Raw genomic sequence first — 23,513 nt, 5'->3', positions numbered from 1 at the left:
CATTTAATATTAATTAAAAACCAAAAAAACAATTTTGAAGCTTTTTATTGTCAGCAACACAGCAAATGCACATTATGTACGGTACATAAATGTGTACAATTTAATGAATTTACGTGATAATACGGTGAAGGTTCATTTTTGTCCACGGTAAAGTCATTACTAACTAGACCCAAATGAATTGATCCAAGCGACTTTGCAGCCTATAGCCTACAGTACATGTACACTTGACTGTACAGTGCAAATAACTTTACCATAACGCATTGTGCTTTGAGTTCCTTGAGCAGAGCGTGTCAACTCAATAAATGAAAACAGAGCCTAAAATGCTTTGCAGATCGTGGTTGGGTTTCGGTCAAACCTCGTACATCTTCTGCTTACCATGCCAACCATTGCTCCAGTCTTGGGGGAAATTTAATTTTTTACTTAGGGACACCCCCTAAGAATGTGATCAAGTTTTGCCCACGAGCTCCATAAGACAGTTGTTCCCAAACCTCGTAAACTAGTAAACACTTACAAAACTCGTAAACTCGCGAACACTTGACTTATGAGATGAAAACAATGCTTTTTTCTACAAATGGTTTAGCTCCGCAAAACAATTTTGACGAATATGGTGTATCAGCGAAAAAAGTTATAAGAAATTATATCTAACTCATGAACTATAAGTTATAGGAAGGGATTGTCAAAAAGCTCTGCATGTGTTTGTACAGGTCACAAGCCCAAACAAACGCAAATTTGTTTTGACCTTTGTAATTTGGTCACCTAGAGGTAAACTACATATACCTTGGAGTCTATTAAAAAGCAAAAGAAATTTGGGTATGGAGTTATAATTCGGAAGTTTTGTCTGCACCATTACGGCACTGTCTTTAATGTGATAATGGTTAAAAATAAACGAAAACAAATATACTTTGTTGCATTGGAAATAAAGCAATTCTAATTTGAAGCAAATGGTTTTATGTTTTTTGTTGTGATAGGCTAGAAAATTTAATGTATTGTCTAGGCATGACCTCCAGACAACTAACGTCGAGTTTGCTCTTATTTAAAACATGCAAATATTTAAATACACAAACAAAAGAAAACAAACCGTAAACATTGACGAAATACCAGTTATATTTTCAGTGTTTTACAAGCTAAAGGCGATAATTTGGTATAGTTGGTTGGCTGTAAAAAAAAGTTTTTGTTCGTTTAAAATAATCATTGAAAAAATAGCTTATTTGATCAGTTGCATGTTAGCAAAGTTTTGCGCACAACGAAAGCTATATTTGTAACCACTAAAAAATCTCTATTGCCTCCAGCGAAACGATAGCCTAGTATTCTTGCTTCATTAACTAGCTATCAGTGCTTGTTCTTGTGCTCATTAAAAAAATTTGATCAAGTAAATCATTGCACGACCATATTGGGTTTGGTTATTGGGTATTGACCATTGCGTAGGTCATACGTTCTTCGAGTCTTTATAAGGCGTACAATTCTTTGCCTAATCTAAAACATTTGCAGGTATGTTGGACAACATGTTACATATATACAGTAAGTTGCACCAACGTTTGTTCGCGACCTGTACGCTAGTAGACACTTGGTTTTTGGAGTAGGCTGCTGTAGCTTATTAGTGATAGGGCGCAATCAGCAAACGTTTTGGAAGCTCGTGACGTTCATGGCTTCACCAAACGACGCACCGCTTAGAAAACTCTGCCGACAAAAGCAATTTTTTCCAATTTCGCGAGTGGATCTTACGCTTGTTTAACTACGCCGGCTCGCACCTTTGGCTAAGTTAAACAAAAGTAAAGTCCGCTATTGAGAGTTTACATACGAACCCATAAGTAAGAAGAAGCTAATCATTTGGTCATTCATTTGCCATTGCTGCAGTAGGTCATTTTTAGTTTTTATTATTTTGAATATTTTTCTGGTTCGGTTATTTCTGTGTATATGTTATGTGTTAAGTATGTTGCTTAATTGAAGTTAAACCAATGATCAATTCAATGCTTTGCTTGTCATACACATTTTCGAGTGATTATGTAACTCATACAAGTACCGTAACTACACAATGCTTAATCAGTGCAATCCTTTGCATTTGGATTGAATAAATATTGCTGTGATTGTAATGAGTTTGATGATAAAATTTGATAAAAGGTTTTGGAATAAAGGAAGAGAAAAAGACATTGCATAGCTTTTACGCAAACAAGAGACCGAACAAAGTCAATAAACAAACCGAAGTCAATAAAAAGCACGTGGTTAAGTTTCATACCTGCTATACGTAACATAACTAAGCATCTTACATTACTCTGGTCCAGGGAAAAGACATTTTTCACTACGGGAAACCCCCTAAGAACGTGACTTAGTTTCGCGCTGAGAGAGTAAACCCGTATGGTTACGAAAAGTCCTCTTATGTGCACTTTAATCGTTGCTTGGTCAAACACAATGCAATTAGAACGTGTACTGAAACCTGTACAACTTAACTGCAGAACATGCAATGTTATATGAATGCAAAATAGCAGGATTGCAGCTACGATATGCAAAGGCATAGAATGGACCAACTTGTCGAATTTCCCATACTTCCCTACTAATTACTTCATGCCTTTTTATTTTTATTGTACACAGTTAGATATTTCAATGTAGTCGTTTTTGTTATCTGCCTAGGATAAAACAATTTAGAGAAACAACGATTTTTGTCACTGGTTGGTACTTATAGATTTTCTTGCTTTGCATTCTATATCAACGAAAAAGGTAATATTTTAACACGTCAAAGATATTTAAGCAAAAACTCAAGAAAAGAAAAGTTTAGTTGATATCATTTTTGAATATTTCTAATGATGAAGCGTTGTTAACGAAAAATCAAAGTACCTTTAAAACCAACGGGGCAGTTTTTATTTAACGTTAATCTTGCACTGTTGATGGGTAAAGATCCTAGTATCAGTTGGATGAAAGAAAAGGGTTTGATAAAGAAGAACTTTGTTGTTAACGACGACTCTTGCGCAGAGTGGACTTTATCAAGATGTTTTAGCTGTTGCTTACACCGGATGTCTTCCCTGTGATGGAATTGGTTTCTCTAGCTTGAATCTTTTCAAGGTGGTTTAAATCTAGCAGGCTGAAGGCGTGAGAAAAAAGCATAATCACGTCAATGTTGTAAAAAAACAGCACGTGGTTTCAGTGTAAGCATCCGACTACTACCCAATACACCACCATCTTCTCTTCACCTGGCCATGAGAAAATTTTATTTTTCACTTAGGGAAACTCCCTAAGAACGTGCAATGGTTTCGCTACATGTTGGCAAAAGCATGGGCACGAAGTCGGTGCTTCCCCTAGTTGTAAAGTTTGGTCTCCGATTGAAAATGCGGTACGAATTGGGGTTGATATTAAACACCATCTGACGTTTTTATTCAGCTTTACTGCGAATGCTGCAAATTATTTCCACGCTGGTGTAGACGTGTATAAGCTAATAATTTAGATAATAAAACTTTGTAAATCGTTTGAATTGTTTTTACTATATTTTTGTATATCATTAGGCTATATATTCATGCTTTGTCACTAATGTCAGAAAATTGAAATGTGTCGAAATATGTTTCGCTTTGTAATGAGAAATTACGAGTTCAATTAAAATGAATTTGCCACTTAACATTTCACCAAGCAGCGAGTGATCATTTTCGGTGTGCACAGTGCACTGTGCAGCCGTCGATTCACCCGTTTGGCGTGAAACTATTTAGGTTTCACACCATCTAATACCTTTGCTTGTAACATAATATACTGGTAATAATCATTACCAGTGAGTCGCAGTGTTAACTCATTAATTATATCTTTATTTGTTATATGATTCAAGTCGAAACGGAATTTTGGAGACCAGAGCTAAAGCTAAAGCGACTTAAAAATCTGGAGCAAAACTTTTGCTTGAAATTGGACAAAAAAATAAACGTCGGAACTCCGATTCAAACATTCATATTACTGAAGTAAATGACTATCGAAACTCCCATAAACCTATTTTAGAAACGCATGACATTCTTCTAGCAAAAACGACTGATTTCTGCTCATGGGGAACCACCTTTTCAGCTGTAAAAGTTCAACTAAATACTAAAAATGCCTTAAAGTGGTCTGAAGACAAGGCAACAACTACAGTGAGAACTTGTTAATGCGAACCCCGAACAACCGGGATCCCCGTTATCCGACACAAAACTGCCGGGAACGGATTTGTTCTTATGCATTTACCCCTTTAATCCGGAAAACCCGCTGTCCGAATCCGACACAAAAGTTTTGGAACAAATGTGCTAAATAAATAGCAATAAAATCCGATAAACCGGCTTGTTAAGAGTGAAGCGAAAATGATTCACGATTGTCCTAGATACAGTAGGTAGTTGACGAATACAATAGCCGATTATCTACACAAAATAATGTTGCAGTTTCACTCTTTAAACTCCTACGCATACGCATACTTTGAGTTGGAGCAAGATGCATATTGCATACTACATTTTGAACACGGTGCTGCAATTGCAAGATTGATTGATATTTCGCTTTCCGATAAATCGGATATCCCGCTTAATCGACATTTTATGATGAAACAAAGTGCATGGTCCGGATTAACGAGGTCTGACTTATGTCCTTGATCCACCAACGGAATGCAATAAAATTACCTTAAACAAACAGGTTATTATAGTTAATATGAGACAGTATTGTGAAATATTGTCTTGTTTGTTTTCCTGTAACAATTGTTGAAACACAACATTGTGAGGGGCATTTAAGAACAACAAAATAATTCTGAAATATAATAGCTTTATTTTTATGCTTAAAATTATCAAACACACATATCACTTGCCAAACGATTAGTTAAGTACCGTGTCCTTGGTGTTTATATTTGCCTGTAATTTGCTTATCTCGCTTAATACCGCAACTTCAGGTTGTTGCCGTTCTGATTGTATGAATATAAATTAGAATAATTGAATAGCAAACTGTAATGATTGGTCTTTCGGCAAAAATGTTTGGGTGGTATTTAAATTTTCTCAAAGGTCTTTGCTTCGCAGCTTTTCTATCACTCTAAAGTCTAAATAGTCTCGTCATCAAAAAATATTTTGGCCTGGCACGTCCCACATATTGTACGCTGAAAATTTACACGTTGTTGTATATACATACAGACATATTAAAAAATAGTGTACGTCTGCAAAAATTTCGTCGTATAAGGAATGTCATGTTTGAAATTAAATCGGCCAGTCGGGGAAGTTATAATGCTGGTTTCTATAACGTTGCTTTGGTCATGGCTATGCCCATAATGACCAAACATGGCACATCACTAATCTGGTCCATGTATTGCACAACTTTGACGAACTCGGTTTGTGTTGGTCGGTGCTTTCCCAACGCGCCACCTTGCGGTAAGTAATTGATATGTAATCAAGTGAGCGAAGGCGCTCGCATGTTATGAACGCTTGTGGTTAGAGTGTTGCTGTCGGCTTCAGAAAGCTAGGAATCTTAGCCGACCGGCTATAGCGTTCTTATATAAACTCATTGCGATTAAACGTTATTTTGATACTCATCACACTGTAACACAATTATCACTGTACACTATACAATTATCCAAGTAAACAAAACGTTCAGAGGAATAATTGTTGCAGACTTAAAGCGCAAGGTTCGGTTAAAGTCTCACAATAATCCTCACAGTTGCATTAACCTGAACTTAATTTCACCTTGCGACTAGCTCTCTACAATAGTACATAGTAGGCCAATGATAGGATATCATCTGCAGCAGTTAATTCAGCTTTTTTCATGTTTTGGTCTGAGAAAACACAACACAAATCCTGACTAGTTACTTATCGGTAAAAGGATCATGACAGGTTGTTTCATTTGTAAACCCGAGCAGTTGGTTTATGTTTTTATTGTTGCATCATATCCTGCTGCTACGAACGAAAAACAATGACAAATGCGCGCAAATGTACAGTAGTGGAGTCCAGAAATTTGTGGAGCTCTGCATAGCGTCACTACCATCGAATTGATTACTACGATGACTGAAAGCGATTTAAATACGTAAAGATTGATAGTATCTCGCTAGATTATAAGCATGTCCACCCGTCATAGTATAACAAACAACAAGAAATGTTATGATTGAAAGGCAACGAAATAGTAGAAACATCAAGTGGGTTGCAAGGAGCTGAGACAAGACGTTATATTTTCCTGGCATGAAGCCAAATAATCTCGTATTAAAACGTCGACGTTTTCCATGCTTCGCTGAATGTTACGCTTGACTGAGTTCCAGAAGTCATCTTCGGCTTCACGGTTAACTCCGCGCGTAACGTGAACACGTCTTAAAAACATGAGAAATTTAAAGCTAGTTCGAATAAAATATAAACTCCGAATCAGAGAACTCGCTACACTATGAAATCCAGGTATCATCAACGTCTAAGCTGGCGAGAAAAGATTTTAAAGTATAACAGATAATAACTTTGTTCTTGTATTAAATATAGTTCCCAGCCATTGCACATAATGGAGCAAACGTACATGTACGTTTGCAGAAGTCATACGTGGACACATTACACATGGTGTCGCAATACCAATTAACAGTCTCCGATAAGAAATGTTAAAACACTATGACTATAATATGCAGACTTCAATCTAATACTCACGAATTTGAATTTTCACATAGGACAAGTTTGCAGGTTTGCTGGTTCTTTAAAAAACATATTTCTTCCAATATGTCCACATCTACGAAAGACAGGGTTTTAGTTAAACTAGAAATATGCTATATCCCTTTAGGCCTAATCAGTTAATGATTATCTCGGCTATCTAACATCAACAACCACACAAATGACGACCATACTTATTATGTATTTAAAAAAGAGCTCAAAGTGGAAACTTCGTTTTTCATGAATTTTGTTCAGTATTTTCATGAAACATGGACGCCACTTTGGCCACTGGTGCTGTGACAGCACCATCAGGTGGCCAAGTATTTGGTCAGATTGCGGAGAAATCTTCTTGAGACTGAAAGACAGAATAATGTGTCAGGCCAGAAAAGTAACAAAAAATACCAATAAAAATAATAAGAAATATCTATGTAGAATATTTCATAAGTTCATTGCCGTTAAGAGTATATACAGAAGAGAATGTAAAGCAGTGGTCGGCAACTTTTTTTGCCGCAGCCTAAAATACTCTTTCAAGAGCTATTGAAGGCCCACTACGTGAAACCACTACGAAAAAACGAATAATTTAATTATTAAACAATAACATCAATCGCTTGTACAACGCAATAGCTTGCTACTAATATTTTGAAACTTTTTCAGATTACCGCACTACCAAAAGTGACAGGGAAAAGTTGCGTTTTTTAACAGGAATTTCGGGTCAAAAAGAAGCAAAACAACGATAAGAAAAAGTAAAAAATCAAAAATCGTAATTGCAGTTTCCTCAGTTGAAGGCAAAGCAAATCGATTCATGGAATTTGACATTAAATTGATAAAATACTGATATCACTCGCAGCTCACATAAACGCAGTTTTCGGCGTGTCGCTTTTGGTAGACCGATTATATCTAAGAAAGTAGCAGTATTTTCTTTATTGCATCAATCAATCAATGAGATGAGTGAAATTGTTTGCATTCGCTAGTAGCAAGATCAGGAAGAAAGTTTGTTGTTGTCGCAACGAGTAAGTTTTTCAAGCTTGTATCCAACAAGCGGTTTCTGCGAGCTGATTAATTTATCTGTGATATTGCTGAGAAAGACTGCTCGCACATATACGTAGTGCTGAACATGGATGTAATTCGGTTCGTTTCTTTTTTCAAATACGAAAATTGCTCGTGATGAAGCTCCTGCCAAAACTGCAAGACAGATGTACTGTAATTACCATTGGTATCGCTGATGGGGGCTTTGCTTTGCAGATTTCCGTCACACTGAAGTTGCAATAGTTCCAGTTGAAATTTAAAAATTTAAAAAGAGATAAAATAAAGGAGGCGCCAAAGACCTAAAACTGAGATCTCTAAGGTTTTGTTGGTCATCCTACGTAGGGCTTTAAAAAACATGTTTAGACCAATCAGAATGCAGCATGGTCGGTGTTGCTTTCTAGCCTGGGAATTACCCTAGCAGTTGGCGTGCTTCAATGTTCCAGGTCGCGTGCAGAATTATGCTAAAAAATAGCGTGAAAGTAGCTAAAATTGGGTTTTTTAGACCAAACGTTCTAGTGTTTATTTTACGCCTTTATAAAAAAAGGTTTGAATCATGTTTTTTTGATGGCATTTCATGGAATGGTAGTTCAAAGCATACTGAATTGACATGCAAAATTTCAGAGAACCCCATGGAGGATTTTTCGAGTAATCAGTCTTTTAGTAAATTTATTGTATAGTAAAACAAACAAAGATTTTATGGCATTTTTTGGAGTTTGACGCCACCTAAATATGACCGCCTTAAAAGTAGATCAAATAATAGCAATACTAGACTTTACAATTAAACTGTGATGCAACAATGAGCCAAAATGAAAACTCTTAGCTACACCAATTTTTAAAATACAGTACAATGAATGTACTAATGGCTATTACGAGGCCCACAACTACATGATAAAACTGAAATAAATAGCTCGCGGCCCACTAAAAATTGTTAAAAGGCCCACATTTAGGCCGCGGCACACAGTTTGCCGACCACTGATGTAAAGCGTACATTATAAACAAATGACTATAAATTTTGTTACAGTCTTACAGGGTATTTTGTTCAAAAAAGTTACACACATACCTTACCTAGAGTACAGATGAATATTCCAGGAGACAGAAACAAACATTGAAATAACCGTGATTTTGTAAAAATTACAATAACGGAATTATCTAATTTTGTATAAATTAGAGTTAGTACACGATTAGAGGAAATCATTTGCTAAAAACTTTATGCTCTGTTCAAACGAGTTCTTTGAACGCGTTAACGATCTGGAAGGGTGCCACGGCTGAAGTATAGAAACCTATGTATTAATTGATATTGTGAGTACAGCTTACCTGACCAAAAAAATATGTACCCAGAATGGTAGCAGTTGATCCAGTGAACACTTCACCATTTTTAACCTGCTATGTGGGGGTTGCAATGGACTCGATAAGGGAAATGCAGACTTTGGGGCAGAAGGGTAGTTGACAAGATGGGTAACATTGTCAACCTTAGAGTTGGCTGAAAAGTCTGTTGAGTCCAAATGAGATAAACATTCAAAAATATAATGGCATGATTCCTGGAAAACAAATTTTTACAAAAAACGTTATTTCTGGTATAAGCACAATACTACTAGATATAAAAAAAAATTGAAGAAATGACAATAAGCACGAAATATTCATATACATTTAATAATCTGCAAGCATGGATGACGAGAAAAAAGACACAGATAAAAAATATCAAAAATGATAACACTATGATATCATAAAGAAATTATGTCTGCCGAGGTTATGTCTTTCTGTGCAAACGAATTTTGACACCACAGACCTGAAATAAGCAAAGTATGAAACATGTTGAAACCATATGACAGTATACTCTGCAAATAACTTCTTTGCGCTGCCTAAACAAAAATTCAAAACTTTATAAATTAATGTGTCCTGAAAAAACATATAATAGGATTGTTAATTTGTCAAACGACATGTTTGATCAAATTATTCAAACTTTAATTAATGCAATTCATTAGCCCAACCAACCAGTCACCTTCCATCTTTCAATTTTTCTTCCAGTAGTTGCAGTCTGTTTAGCGCCCCCTTGTGGTCACCTTCATATACATGTAAGTCAATGATGAAAAGTTGGAACCAAACCCAACGATCACATTTCCATCGTCGGTTGAGATGATTAAAATCTTAAAAAATAATCATGTTTACAACTATATATTAGTAGGCCATACAGTAACTACTTGTCAAGAAAATTATTAAATGAAAAAAGTTTTAAACTCTATGGATTGGATCCCAAAAAAACTTCAGACAAATTTTTCCCACTGCAGTTTGCTTATTGTTTTTAATAATGTTTTATTGTTTCCTAATTGATGTGTTATTATTGGTAGCAAAAAGAATACCTTTTTCAAAAATTTCATTTGTGTGTAAAATCGACCATGCTCCCCTGGCAACCTGGAAATGAATATTAATTTCTGCTGCATGTTTGATTGGACTTTGTGTGGAATATGTCGAGTCATCTTCGGTATCCATGACAATAATGTATGACTCAGTATTATTGCCTCTGTCTATTAATGTTTGTAACAAAAGTGAATAAGGCAATGAAATTTATAGCCTGCTAACACTTGCATTAGTTTTTAACAAACCTTTTATGAAACGTTTTAAGGCATATGTACACATATACATGCAACAGTTCCTTTCTGCAATAACGGCAATAATTCAATGCCTTAGAAACATTGCAAAATGTACAAGCATAAGTGATGCAATTTTTGGTAGCATGAACAATTCTTGAAATTGCCTCTAATATCCTACCTCTGTAGAAAGACGGCTCTAAAGCTTCAATATACTTCGAGGCGCCTTCAAATAGTAGAATAATTGCTGTGTAAAATATTTGCTTTCTGTTTACGTTTCCATCGACATCAATCCTGCTTCGACGAAACAATTCTTGAATAAATGACATTCGACCAGACAGGCTAGTGCTGGAATTATGAAAAAGTTGTTTTTTTCCCGACAATTTTCCATACCTAATTTATTGTGTAACTAATAGTAATCTCCAACCTACCCTTTTGCATCGTCATCAGAATTCCAGTCACACTGGAGAGCAATGGACGTGCGAAGTTGTTCCAGTTCAAGCCATGCTTGCTCCACATTGCCCTCAACTAGAAGAACGAATAAACAAAAAACAACATTTTTTCCTATAATTACTAACACAACTTCTTTAAGTTAAACAAATATAAGTTGTAAAAATTTAAACTGCTTTTGGTAAGGAAATAACTGCAAAAAAATATAAACTGCTTTTCGTACAGTACAAATTTACCGCAATGACACAAACATTAAGTATACTTACCAGCTTCTGATGTGTAATAAGTAGCATAAAACTCTGTTGATTTTTGTAGCCATTTATAAAAGTGTTTGTTTGATATGTTGATGTTGCCACTTCGACATACAACTGGCAGAACTTCACGAACTAGTAACTTCCTGCAGAGATTCATCACAGTATTTTCCGAATCACTCTTCTCCAAATCAACAAGTTTCTCGATCAATGAATTCTTTTGCATGGCAAAAAACAAACTTTATTCAAAAAACACCATTGACATTATTGCCAGCTGAAATCTTTTCACTGCTACACTGATTCAGCATTGTAATTAAAAAAAAAACATAAACAAAAAAAGACACTTTTTTAGTTATTATGTTTTATAATGATAAAATGCAGTATCCCACTGAAATGTTACTGCTTCTGCTGGTACTGCTTACACCAATTATTTTATATCGGTTTGATAACAGTGAGAGAGAAATTTATGGCTAATGAGATCTTAGTTATAGTAATGCAATAGCTTGAATAAAAAGCAGGATGGTGAATTGCCGTCTCACCCCATACTCAGATATGCTCTCAGGAAACTTGTTCATTAGGATCAGCATGAGTTTGCAATACTGAGTTATGTTCACGCGGCATTCTGCACTGATAAGAATCATTTTTTGTTGTGTCAGTGCAGGCAAGCTTTCAAAAATCGCTATAAATAGAAATTCGGAAATAAGTTAACATATACTTCTTCATTGTAAAAGCTACATAGCCTATACAGTAGAATCTGCTTAATATGACCAGTTTGGTACGGCCTCAGATTTCGCCATATAAAATTCTCCGTTTATTATGACCAGTCTTCAGATATTATGACCACTTTTTCCATCTCTCTCAGAGTTTTGTATCAAATTTTTGTGTCATTTATGTAACTTGTTATGACAATTGTGCCAAGTGTATTCTTAATTCATCTACTGACATTCACATTAAGATGGCTGTTTAATGTTAATGAAATAAATGATTAATTCAATATTTTTTATCATGTCATGTCTAACTGTTTCAATCCTGGTGTGGTTAAATGGTACTGTAGCAGTTTCGGTTAATGTGGCAAGTCGGATATTATGACCAAAATGGTCTGGTCTCAAGGTGGTCATAATAAGCGGACTCTACTGTATTGCATAACTAACGTGAACAGTGTTTTTTTTAAGGTGTTTTGGGGGACCGAAACGGTCCCCCAAAATTCTCCAGCGGTTTCCCAAAATTTGGACTTGCAAATATGGCTATTTTTTGGTATTTAAATGAAACACTTGCGGTCTCTTAAAACTACTTAGCGGTCACCCAAACCAAACCTAAAAAAAAACCCTGAACGTGAACAAAAAAAAACTAAGAAATTTATTATGTACAGAAATATTAATAAAACTGAACCTTTGCGTAAGGCATCATTAGAAGTTTCAACAGCTTGAATTAAGCTTTCAATTTCTTCCCAGACACTTGAATCACTTGCAAAATCACGAAATCTGACATAAAAATAAAACAAAAGAGTTAATATTGGCAAAATGAGTTCAGTAGGCTGTTATAAAATTGCAGTTGTAACCAATGCATATCGCATAGGCTACTGCTTGCAAGAATGGAATTAAATGACATGGCAACGCTAAATGACAAAGTAAAACTTGAAATGGCCTTAATTGGTAAAAGAAATGACTCAACATATCTTTTATTCTTGCTTGAAATTCCATCAAATTACAGCAAGACTCCACAACAAAGATTAACTTTATTTCATAATTAATGTCATACATTTCATTCAGAACCCTTGATGCTTCCTTAATGTTTTTCTTACTAACTTCCAAATGGTATTCTTCAATCTGTTACAAAGTGTAAAATGAAAGTTTTTTCTACAGCTAAACAGAAAATTTGTAACAATGGTTTATAACTTTCGTAGGTAGTTGAAAAAGGTTGCTAGTGGTTGTAGTTAGTAGTTTCTAAAACTATTCAGAGAAATCTAAAACAACAAAATTCCTACGTAATAACTATTATATTTTATCATGGCTTTAAAAAGCTATTTCAAAGCAAAGCATTTGAAACCATACACTTTACATATTTTTACGATAGTTATCTATGCTGCTAAGTAGCACGTAAGCATGGAACACCCAAATGAAACACCTGTACTGTTGTCTCAAATCGCTGATGCATCAAGCGACACTATTGCAATTAAGTGTCTCACAAATGATATAATCCTTATCTCTTACTACGAGATGATAACAACTTTTAAAACAAGCAAGTACAAATGCTGATTTTTTTCAAGGATTATATTTGAATACAAAAATATTATATTAGGTTACCTGTAATCTCAAGCTTTGTGGAAAAATGCTTTTTGCAGTTAGTAGCCAGCTTCTTGTAGCAAAAACATCTGAAGCAACTAAGCTCTTTGAAGTTGACAATAACCAGTTCTCATCATCAATCCCCATTTTCCTTTTAATCTAACTTCAGCAATCTTCTATTTGCTGAAAGGCACAGTTCCCGAAGCCAAAGACTATGAAAACCTATACCGTATTATATGTATGTAAATAAAATACAATCATAAACTGTTAATCTGGATCACTTTGTTTCATCGAAAAAATGTTTGTTTTATGAATTACCGGATATCTCGACTAGTACCGAAGAACCAGTATCCAGATTATCAAAATAGAAAAACATTTACAGTGAAATTAATTGACATAATATAGCAGCATGTATTTAGGGCTACACTGGATTAAGACACGAAAAAACTGTATAAAAGATCTAACTGTGACCAAAATAAATGGTTGAAGTAAAAAAATTTGGAAAATTGGTCAGTAACTGTGCCTAAAACAAACAAAATACATGCCATCAAGAAATTATAAAATAGGTTTAAAATAATAAATTATCCTTTTTTAAAAAGTGGCAAAATACAAGCCAGAATCATGACTCAAAAATAATATTTTGCAGAGTGGCTTACTGCAAGGCAACGAAACACCTTAAAAGTCAATATCTATAGCACTATCAGACTGAACTTGCTCATTGGCTTGAAAAAGCTATCTTAAGCAAGCCATTTGGACTAATTCCAAGCCAATTTTTTTTGTAGTGTGGATCTTTAAAGTAGAGATGCATGAAAATTTCGGCAGAATTCAGCTAAATAGAGTAAAATATTCGTTCATTGCAGGAAAGTTATAACAAGAGCGTATATGATTGTTGTTGCACTTAACAGGAAATTTAAGTATGTCAAGTATATACTGTACGTAATATTCTGCTGCAAGTTACAGTATAGAATTAGTTGGTAACTAGTAAAAGCCATAAGTCTGGATCTGCCAGAGGTGAGGTTTGATAAATAGATAAAAATGTGTTTTAACTGAGCATGTCCAGGTTTTGCTTAAGTACCAGTGGAATACAAGATCAGTGAGTATTTTAAACAGAAAAAACAAAACGTAGAGGCTCACAAGGTGATTATTTGAGCATGCTGCCTTTAGTTACAGGTTCGGTGTTGTTTACTTAGTTGTCCTTTGCCATCTGAACCTTGGATATTGAATAATCCATAATTCGTTAATTCTACCATAAACTGACAAATAAAATGGCTTTTATATTATGGCTGTATAATAAGAATTTTTACTGTCAACATCAATCATTCTATTGCTTGGCTGAATTCTACAAGTAAACAGAGCTAGGCTTGTTTTAGTTACCTCCAGCAGACTTGGATTTTCGAGTTTTGCTACTCACAATGATTCTTCAGTTCAAATATTGTTTTTTCTTAAATATGTAAGTCGTGGAATGGATGGGTACTATTTCGTTCACTTTTACAATATGAATACTTGCAAATTGCAATACGGGATTGCATGATTTGGATGAAATAATTTGAAATAATTTGGATGAAAAATCGAACACAATTTGGTTCAAAGTTTACTTAGTTTGAAGTGAGTTTTACTGTTACCTTGTGCCATAACTTTTTTTGATGAAAATCTAAATGCGTGGCATTTGGTTGTTTAACAAACATCAAAATATTATGTCATAAACTAAACTAACTAACATTTTAGGCTATGTCATGCTCATAGCTTGTTTGATGAGTTAAGTTGAACAAACGTAATATCCAGGCTACTGCAAAAAAATTCTGTATGGTTCCAGTTTAACCTAAGTTCTCAGAACAGTATTGTATCATTATAACTATGGTATAGGCCTACTTACTGGCTGTACAGTACAGCCAGTTGTGTGATATAGGCTAGGTCTAATCTCAAAGAAAGTTTTAAAACTTAGTCTTTGAGGTCTGTCTAGAGAGATGGAAGGTTGCATTTTGAGATTGTGCTGTTTATTTTTATCTTATTAATTCACGACAATATAACCTAAAGTTCGTTTTGCATTTTTTGTTAGGCCTGTAGGCCTGGTCGCCTTTGGTATCAATGATTGACAACCATATGTTAGAAAAATTTTTTTGTTAGTTCTTTCCTAGTTGTAATTGGGGACTCCCCGAATTAAGAACGGTTATGACTTCTTGAAAGTTTTGCGACCACTGATCTTTATAAACACTGGATAGCGCATCTGGATATCTTCGCTTGAGTCGAAGTCGTAACTCAATATGCCAGTGCCAGCTAGTAGCTAGTATGTTATTTCCAGGTAGTAGCTGGTATACCAGCTAGCAGTAGCTGACCTACCGGCTATTAGTAGTCATAGGTGGGCAGTTCCGCGGTACTATAGTGCCGAATTACTGTACTGCGGTACTTTTTCAGTACCGATATCGGTACCGTCGGTATTTTTGAAAAAAGTACCGAATCTCTGTACCGAATTACTTTTTTCAATAAATTTCGGTTGGTCTCGGTACTCGGTACTTTTCATGTGATAATATCAAAATTTTGACAAGTTGGCTATGTTTTCAAAAATACATGTTAATTAATCCTTAATACTAATTTTAGCATATGTCGATCTTTTTTATTGTAAAAGTAACAAGTAAAATTGCAAGCGATTAACGTCACATATGTTTTGACTTGGAGTAACCTTTACCGAGGACACAATAGCGGCAAAGATTGTATTTGCAGCAGTATCTTTTACACAAAATGTACCGGTACCGACAATAAAAGTACCGAACTACATTTTTAAAATAGTAACGAAACCGTCAGTACATTTATTGCCAAGTACCGACTGCCCACCTTTGTTAGTAGTTGGCAAACCAGCAGTTTTCGTAGCTGCTATACCAGCTGTAGTAGACAAGGTTGCATATAGCTTTCAGCTAGCATACGCAAGTGAGTAGTTTTAGCACCATTTTCATGCCGTAGTGGAAAGTCAGATAAGTGTGGAGCCAGCACGCACGAAATTCATTAACGTTCACGCGGAAATTTTTATGTTTACCTTGAATTATGATAAAGAAAAAAAAGAAAGTTAGTTGTTAGAACGTCAATAATTTACGACATTTGAGGAAGCAATTAAGGTTTCAATGCGCGCTGTCACGGTAAAACTTGCATATTTGCACGCACGATCTAAATCTCAGTGATCTGGCATTAACATCCTTTTCATACCTAAATTTAATTTATTGCTTCAATAGCCTTAATATTCCGCACTCTTCCAAACGTTCTTTTCAGCTTTGGTAGATTCTTGACACATACAACCATTTAACTTTCATTGACTTTGGGTGATTGGGTCCCAAGCGCAGTTTGGCTGGAACCATCAACTGGCTTCAAATTTAGTTTGGCGATAAAGCAAAGAAGAGCGATCGAGTGTTTATATAATATCTATGGAGAAAACTTGATACAACTCGTGCTGCAGCCTGCAGCCCAAGTCCACGTTAGGCTGCCTACCCTGAGTGATGCTTGAGTACCCCAGTGTCCAATGCCTTTGTTGAGCGTATGTTTTCCCATGTCAATGCCATTAAAACCGAAAAGCGAAACAGAATAGAATTGATAATGCTTGAGTCAGTTACCAGAGTCCGAACAACTGTGATGGTTAAGGGCAAATGCAGCAAAGACTTTGTTGTTACCAAAGAAATGTTGCAAAGATTTAATTCTAACATGTATCATACTGCTGCAGATGATGAAACTAATGCTAATCCAGCACCAATTTATTTGGGCTAAAACTAATCTGCAGTGTTTTGCGTTAACAGTAGTCACTAATCAATAAAACTAGTCATATTATGAATTAAACAGTCAAAGTAACGTTTTTTCTGTAAGTTGGATAGTTTTCAAACTTTACTCCTAAAGTTGGTGTGTGTGTGTGTAAAAAGTGTTTTTACATTAAATTTTCATTTGCTTTTTCAGATCTGTTTGGTATAAATTTCGTGTAGGCCTATATTTTTGTAGTTTAGTATACATTTGGTGTATAATTTTTTGATATTTGGTATATATTGCTCTGAAAAAGCTGGCAACCCTGGTTAGGCATATTAGCAGATGTTTCAATTTTTAAATAATTCTGTCTTCACTCTTCTTTGTTCCTTGTAATAATAAAGCTATGAAGGAAAAAGTTTACGTCCAAAAACAAGTTGGCCTTATGTCAAAGATTCAGTTAATATACTGGAGAGAGGATTTGTACTGATACTGAATACTAATATGTAGTGCTTAAGCAGTTATTGCCATTTAAATAAGTGACAAAAATCACAAAATCATCGCTTAATTATATCGAGAATGGCGTTTCTTATTACGTTGCAATAACAAAAACAATAGGGATGGCTTAGGTATTTGATCATTATGTAGAATCCAGAATGAAAAATATATAGAATCAATGCGTAGAGAAATATAAATAAAGTTAACCTTCAGCGTGCCAAAGTAGGCCTATATCCAGTATGAGTTGAATATTTCCTGTGATAGACAAGTAAGAGTACTAGTAATAGATATAATTATAGATTACTTAAGTGTATAGCAGGGACAGTTTACGTTAAATAGGCCTAAGCCTACACTAGCTTACATTTTTGGTATTTATACTGGTTAATGTAGATGCTAACCTACAGTTCAGTCTTGGCTGTTGACGCTAGCCTAGTCGTTATCAGTAACTGCTGTAAAAACAAGAATGCTTAACCAGTTTATGTGCTCTCATCTGTGTCATTCCTATGCTGAAAACAAGCATTACCTGCCACTAATCACCTACCTACGGAGGCGTATTTCGTCTAAAACGCATTAGCTAGCCCACCACTACTGCCATGTCGTACACTCCAATCATCGAGCGTATTGATTTTACACTATAAGTCTATAACATCATACTAACCGCTTTTTTCGTCATAATATGAGGCTAAATTTGCGATACGATTTTGGCAATTACTGCTTAACCACTAGATATTATAAAAATCCTTTCAATAATCAGACAGTATTATGTTTACTGGCAACTACTCTTTGATTTGAGGCCAGCTTGTCTTTGGACTTACCCTTCACTTTAATAACTTGACGACAAGGGCTGAGGAAGAAGATTGCACCCACCCCAAAAATTGTTTGATTGTTTAGTCAAAGAGTTTTTGTATATGCCTTTTTGTCTTTATGGCAGTATGTAATAGGCTCGGCCTACAGCTGTACGTCATTCCAACATTGGCAATATGCCTGTATGTGGAACATATACACAACTTTGCATCAATGTTGCATTTGTGTAGCTCTGCAAATTTGAACTAAACCCTTAATTTTTTTCCAGAAAGTCTTCTAACTGATGCACTGGGTTCATTAATAGCCTAGTTTTATAAAACTAAATCGACACTAACTGCTAACGCTAACAGTACGGTAACATAAGGATGCATTCACTCTGCACAGAAGCCTTATTTTGATTTCAAATTATCGTTAAAACCTAATTGCTTTTGTTAATGTAACTTTAATAGCAGAATTTTAATGTTTTCGTGAATAAATTGTTTTAGAATTAATCCAGGCTAAATAAGGTCATTTTTTATACTTTTTTATCAGATCCTTATTAATATGATACTGTTTGTATAATAATTAATACATACAGGTCTCCAAATTTAACTTGGTCCCAAGCAAATTGAAATTTAAAAGATCATAAACTTTATCAGAGAAACTATTTGGTCAATCTAGAACAAAAAAATTTTCTTCTCGTCCAATAAAAATTAATTTAGACTAAAAAATAAATATTCGTGACCGTTCTGTGTTTCCTATTGTACTTTTACATCACAGATGTTCAAACATTCTATTAATTGTTCTTGAGAACCTTAAACAGTTGTATAAACCCTAAAAATACCTTCTTAAATCCTATAAAGGTATATAAATTTTGGGGACAACATTAATCTGTGGAAGTCGAAATACTAAATGAATATGAAACTAATCTCCACTAACCCCAATTCTCACTTTTCATGACTAAATTACCTCAAAACCTTCTCTCTGCCAGAAATTAGTGGCACTACTTTCGCAGATTGATGTGTTACTTGCAAAGGTTATTGTACTGTGTAGTCCTGTTTTGTTGGTAAACCGGTGTGTACAAAATAACAAATTTTATTAACCATGCATCAATTTGAGAAGCTTAAATGTGAATTGAATAGCCTACACAACTGTAATACCACTGACATGGAACACTAATCTATAAACAGAAAATTGAATTTTGTTGCATTCTTCCTCAGAACTTATCGATTGAAATGTCTCACTTAGATTGTAACTAATAATGTCAATTAGTTATGATTATTTTGATCTGGTAACATAAACAATCGCTATGGATGATTTTGCCAAACGCCAGATGCAAAAGCATGGCTGGATAGAAGGTAATTGCATGTTTGAATATATTTATACTTTGATATCATGTATTATGAGTTTTATTACTACTGTATTATCTCATTTGACTTAATAATATCCTCTTTTTATGGAATTTTGAAAATTCAGCACAACCTCAAAAACAGCATTTTTTTTTAATTTTAATTCTTTTTTAAACCTGTCTAACATGGACTGGGATAAATCACCACAAATCTCCATATGGATACACAACAACTGATGCATGATAGATCATCAGCACCAATCTTTTAAAACAGCAGTATTTTTTGGCAGTTCCATAGTTTGCACAACAGTAACTATTCAACTAGGTAGCATATGTTGGAACTGGGCCTTAATATGCGCTGTACATTGGTTTTTTGGTTATGCAGAAATATCTCCTCAATGTTTTTTCTTTTAGGGTATGTGTGCTGCACTTTTGCAATAACACGTGTTCATACAGTGTTGACATCAGCCAACTCACACAGTGACATTGCCACAAATATGATTTTAATTGTTTTGCCGTAAACAAATATTTACATGCTTGTTTTTACTTTACAAGTGCAGAGAGTAGAACATTTGGTGGGAAACTGACAAAATTGAATTTTGTCAGTTTTAACTCTGGCAAAGTGAATGGAAATTGAAAGGTGAAGGTGGAAAGAAGAATATGTTGAAAAATATTTGACATTTATTGAACAAAACTCTTTTAGTAATACAAAGGAAATGAGAAATCTGTGCTGCAGTCGTGCATCTCCGCACAAAATGGCTCTTGGCAAAAACTTGAAGCATTTATCTTCAACTTGTCATATAGACATTCTGAAATTTTATCAAAATCCATTGAAAATTTTGGAGTAGTTTTGTTCACTATACAAACTATTGTAACAAAGTCTTGCATAAATCCGTTACATCTTGACACAATTTAGAATAACACCGAAAAAGCTCCCTGACTTCTGGTGTTAGTATTTTTTTAATAAACATGCTATTTAGTTTGAATGCACAACCTTGTGTAGTTTAACTGCAAAATATTAATTTAAATTTTTTAAACTGTTATTAAATTAACCAGGGTTATAATTTTTAAGGTTTGGTAAGTAGCTGCAGCATATTACACTCAATGATATCTACATAAATTGCATACATGTTACCGCAGGTAAGGGGCTTGGAAGAAATGAAGATGGAATGTCTCAACCAATCAAAGTGAAAGTGAAGGCTGATACTTGCGGTGTGAGTTGTGGATTTATTTAGCCGTCTTTATTTGCAAATCACGCATAATATCTAAATCTACTGTAAATAACCTCTATTATTAGCCTTTCAAAGCAAGTCCAATTAAATGCTATAACTACCCTTATTTGGAAATTAGAGGTTTTGCATATGCCACACTGATTTACCAAGAAAACCTACTTTTCACATCGATTCGGCCATGTTCATTTTAAAGTGTTTCCGTTATATGTAAATCCTGTTCATTATATTGACCAGCTTTTCGCAAAAAATGGTATTATGTCTTGATCGCAAATACAGGAGGGAATGTGAGCAGAGTTGATGTAGGTTTTGCAGTTTCAGACAAAAGATACACCTCCAATGAGGAATTGAACTTATTACAAAATATCTATTTCCTAATAAGCAAATATTTCCCTCCTCTACGTTACCTTGCCACAAAATTTCATTATTTAGTGACCTGGGTTTGCTGGTAGGGCATATTACTGTACCATAGTTTCGCATCGAATTGAATCATTATTTCTTGTAATTGGTCTGTATATGTAAATAGACATGAATGTAGATGGTGAAATGTGCAACAGAAAGGAAGACGTTTGTTACACTGTATGTGGCAAATCGTAATGACTCCTACGGAATTGTATGGAAAGTTGCTTTCCATTTCACCTAAACATTAATTTAAAGGTAACAACTGGCGACAACGTATCAATTTAAAATAAACAACTGATTACTAATTGTGTGTACAACATAGCCAGGTGTTCAAAGGCATTTCAGACGCTAATTATATGCTCTTTCAGAAAGCTATTAATAAATTTTTTGAGAATTTGTCAGAAGAAGACTCAACTGTTAAAATTCTTGATCTATTTAAACTATTATCAACTCAGAGACCTCCACCCCTTCCCCAATGATAATAATCTTTTAAAAACGAGGGATTGAAGAGAATGGTAATGCATTGCGTTTTAGAGGTGTCGCATTATGCTAGAAAATTTTAAGTATCCACCTGTTCTATCTCTTGCAATTATGCTATTAATTTGTTGACTCTGTATGTTTACTGAAATAGTGCTGCTTTATCACCTGACTGCCTAGTGTCTAGTTAATGACAGCATAACATGGCATAATTAGTCATTCGTGTTTGACTTTCATTTTAGGTCGGTCATGATGCTGGTGAGCAATTCACTAACCACTGGTGGGACCATGCGTTTCAAAATGCATCTTTCAATATTTGCATTCAAGAGGACGAGGTCAGTGACGGAGGGTGATATTATTATGTCACTTTTTAATTTAGGTCCAGGTGTTTCGTCTTCAATTTGCATTTAGACTACAGTAAAGTAATGATGTGATACCTTCTTCTCTTCAGAATGGTGTTCGGGTGTCCTCCAAGGGAGAAAGTGTCAAAGTGAGCACAAAAAAGATGCTTAGGAAAAGGTCATCATCTGGCAAGAAACGTAACTATCTCTACAATGGATCATTTGTCAAAGTTGGTTATTTTAATTGAAATATTTCAAATCCTTTTGAATTTGGCTGTAAAGGCGTTCTCACATTTCTTTTATGGTTTTTCCTCGGTGTTCTAGAAAGATGATCATAAACATATCCAGTCAAACTAAAGATTTTTCTACTTAAAATGTACTTATTATGTTGGAAATGCCTGTTTAACTTTTGTCTATTTTACTCCAGAGTGGAGTATTAACCAACGGCGTAGTACATAAAAGCGCTGATGAGCAATCTTTGGATGACGTTGCCTCAGATGATGAAAAGCTCAAAACAAACACTTTAACTGACGAAGAGCTTCTCCAAGCTTGTGGTGGAAGAACTGCTCATAAGTAAGATTGGCAAGGAATGAAAAGCAGTGATGATATTATCCAATAATTGCGTTTTCTTGGCTATAAGCAGCAATAATCTCACTTTATTACTATGTAATAAAAATTGTTTTTCACACATTAATTTCACTTATGGTATTTTTTAAAATAAAGAATGCTAATGCATGTCAAAATAAGAATTGGAGCTATCTGAAGTGTTACTTTTTTACTACGATTTTACTACATCAATGATATTGTTTATTGCAGAGGAGCTCGACATGGTTTGAAGCTGAGTGGTAAACTTGCCAGGCTAGCAAAACATGAAAACGAAAACTCAAATACGAATTCGATGTGCTTAAATTCTGAAAAGTTAAATAGACCTAAAAAATCAAAAAAGAAAAAGAAAAAAAATCACGATGAAGAAAATTCAAGTATTGTCTTACTCGATGGCAATGAACAATATGAAGATTTGGGTGCCGTTAAAGCGGACGTTAAAATTATTAAGAAAAAAAAAAGAAAAAAGTCAAAACGAAGCCTAGAAACAGCAGTGAATGTTATACAGTTAAATAAGTTTGCTAAAACAAGTTGACATGTAAACAATATGGTGTTATTGCTTTAGCCAACTCACATTTCGAGATGACTTGTTTGTGGTAAATTGTCTACATTGCATTTTAGGTAATTCCTTAATAACTTCAATCACATGTTATAGACCTGTTATCGCTTGGTTTCAAGTGACTAAATAAGTAGAATTCTTTATGTTGAAATGAAGGTTGTTTTGTTGTTACCAAGGATCACGTTTTATTGCCATTAAAATTCAACATCACACTCGAGTTTAAGCAAAAGCAATGAAAGTTTTTTTATGGAATGCAATGAAAACGTGGAATAAACAAAACACGAATGCGTAGTAAGGTCTGGTCAGTAACCAAAATGTTTCCTTTGTACTGCTAAAAGTTTTTAAACTGATGTTGTCTGAACCGTGTTAAACACATTTTAA

General features: G+C 34.7%; 2 protein-coding genes across 3 annotated transcripts; one reads left to right on the top strand and one right to left on the bottom strand.

The window, feature by feature from the left end:
- Positions 1-5,799: 5,799 nt before the first annotated feature.
- On the bottom strand, positions 5,800-13,400 carry LOC143452168 (integrator complex subunit 10-like). Its single transcript, XM_076953035.1, has 14 exons — positions 13,200-13,400; positions 12,655-12,722; positions 12,286-12,377; positions 11,436-11,575; positions 10,912-11,113; positions 10,627-10,723; positions 10,377-10,543; positions 9,968-10,132; positions 9,610-9,754; positions 9,397-9,469; positions 8,925-9,148; positions 6,779-6,939; positions 6,585-6,663; positions 5,800-6,265 (listed from the first exon to the last, which is right to left on the bottom strand). The coding sequence occupies exons 1-14, from the start codon at positions 13,323-13,325 to the stop codon at positions 6,094-6,096; spliced, it is 1,911 nt and encodes a 636-aa protein (XP_076809150.1). The 5' UTR covers positions 13,326-13,400; the 3' UTR covers positions 5,800-6,093.
- Positions 13,401-19,047: 5,647 nt separating this feature from the next.
- LOC143452889 (G patch domain-containing protein 4-like) lies at positions 19,048-23,423 on the top strand. Of its 2 annotated transcripts, XM_076954027.1 has the most exons (6): positions 19,048-19,531; positions 20,662-20,735; positions 21,872-21,964; positions 22,081-22,200; positions 22,398-22,543; positions 22,787-23,423. In XM_076954027.1, the coding sequence occupies exons 1-6, from the start codon at positions 19,483-19,485 to the stop codon at positions 23,106-23,108; spliced, it is 804 nt and encodes a 267-aa protein (XP_076810142.1). In that variant the 5' UTR covers positions 19,048-19,482; the 3' UTR covers positions 23,109-23,423. The 2 variants fall into 2 exon arrangements, with proteins under 2 accessions (XP_076810142.1, XP_076810143.1); XM_076954028.1 differs by lacking the exons at positions 19,048-19,531; positions 20,662-20,735 and adding an exon at positions 20,752-21,667.
- The last annotated feature ends 90 nt before the right edge of the window (positions 23,424-23,513 follow it).

The sequence above is a fragment of the Clavelina lepadiformis genome, chromosome 4 (genome assembly GCF_947623445.1).
Source record: "Clavelina lepadiformis chromosome 4, kaClaLepa1.1, whole genome shotgun sequence".
NCBI lineage: Eukaryota > Metazoa > Chordata > Ascidiacea > Aplousobranchia > Clavelinidae > Clavelina > Clavelina lepadiformis.
Note: the sequence above shows the minus strand (reverse complement) of the source record. Positions and strands in the feature narration are given on the sequence as shown.

Bases quoted from the DNA above. Each gene is read 5' to 3' on its own strand.
- LOC143452168 (XM_076953035.1), bottom strand. From the start codon at position 13,325: ATGGGGATTGATGATGAGAACTGGTTATTGTCAACTTCAAAGAGCTTA. The intron at 10,133-10,376 runs GTAGGATATTAG...AAACATTAATAG, and splicing joins AGAGCCGTCTTTCTACAGAG to ACAGAGGCAATAATACTGAG. The intron at 6,940-8,924 runs GTAAGCTGTACT...TCTGTCTTTCAG, and splicing joins GTACATATTTTTTTGGTCAG to TCTCAAGAAGATTTCTCCGC.
- LOC143452889 (XM_076954027.1), top strand. From the start codon at position 19,483: ATGGATGATTTTGCCAAACGCCAGATGCAAAAGCATGGCTGGATAGAA. The intron at 20,736-21,871 runs GTGAGTTGTGGA...CTTTCATTTTAG, and splicing joins TGAAGGCTGATACTTGCGGT to GTCGGTCATGATGCTGGTGA. The intron at 22,544-22,786 runs GTAAGATTGGCA...TGTTTATTGCAG, and splicing joins GGTGGAAGAACTGCTCATAA to AGGAGCTCGACATGGTTTGA.